Genomic DNA, 948 nt, shown 5'->3' on the forward strand with positions numbered 1-948 from the left:
CCGGGAGGGCCCTCCTCCCACGCAGCCCTCCCGCCGCCGGCCGCCGCCGCAGCTCCCCCAGCCCGGCAGTGGCGGCGGGGAGGAGGACGAAGACGTGGGTGAGGGGGGCTCCGTCCTGCGCGTAACAAAGCGGCCGCTGCCATTTTGAGACGCGGCCGGGCCCCACGGCGGCAGCGGCGGCGGCGGCCGGGCCCTGCCCTTGCAGCGGGGGCGCGCCCTCACCTTCCCCGTAGTCCATGGCGGCGGCGGCGGCGGGCGCTGCTGGCGGGAGGGTGGCGGCGGCTCCGGCGCCTCTCAATGGCGCCTTCCACCACAACGAGGCGAGGCGGGACGCGCGCGCCACACGCACCGCAACGGCGCGCGGCGATTGGCTCGGGCGGCGMTCACGTGACCGGGCCCGCCGCGCACACACAGCGCCGCGCACGGGGCCTGGGCCGGCCGGGTCACGAGGGAGGCTGCGCGGCGGCCATTTTGAGCCCTGGCAGCCGCCATTTTGTGTTCTGGCGGCCGGCCCCGTCACGCTTGAAGCCGCTGCAGCACGAGGAGTGCCGTGACAAACGCACTTCACCCTCACATTCCCCTGGGCCCTGCTGAAATGGCTCTGAATACGCATCTCTGAAGTTCGGCAGTGCCTGGCGGGACTGAGCCCTCTGTGGCATCCCGGCAGCTGCACAGCCCTGGGCATTAAGTACCCTGTTCCTGGGCTCTGCCAGTTCCCAGTATGGGCTGCTGCTGTGTTGTGCAAACCAAGTGGCTTTGCGAAATAAACCGTTTGTTTAAGAAATGTCCCCTTTAGCGACCCCTTTGATGAACCTAACAAGGTGAGTTTGCCTAAGGGAGAAATTCCTCAGGGTGAGGGTTATGAGACACTGGAACAGGTTGYCCAGAGGAGCTGCCCCATGCCCGGCACTGTTCAGGCCAGGTTGGAAAAGGCCTTGAGTAACCTGG

At 67.9% G+C, this 948-nt stretch overlaps 1 protein-coding gene across 2 annotated transcripts in view; it reads right to left on the reverse strand.

The window, feature by feature from the left end:
• The window catches only part of ZNF326 (zinc finger protein 326), a 24,121-nt gene extending 23,775 nt beyond the window's left edge, over window positions 1-346 (reverse strand). For both annotated transcript variants that reach the window (XM_057374221.1, XM_057374212.1), the window contains exon 1: window positions 223-346. In XM_057374221.1, coding sequence (XP_057230204.1) covers window positions 223-238 — 16 coding nt within the window. In that variant the 5' untranslated portion in view covers window positions 239-346. The remainder of the gene's footprint in view (window positions 1-222) is intronic.
• Window positions 347-948: the final 602 nt, after the last annotated feature.

Source organism: Malurus melanocephalus, unplaced genomic scaffold, assembly GCF_030028575.1.
Source record: "Malurus melanocephalus ecotype Western Australia unplaced genomic scaffold, MMel_1.1 scaffold_8, whole genome shotgun sequence".
NCBI lineage: Eukaryota > Metazoa > Chordata > Aves > Passeriformes > Maluridae > Malurus > Malurus melanocephalus.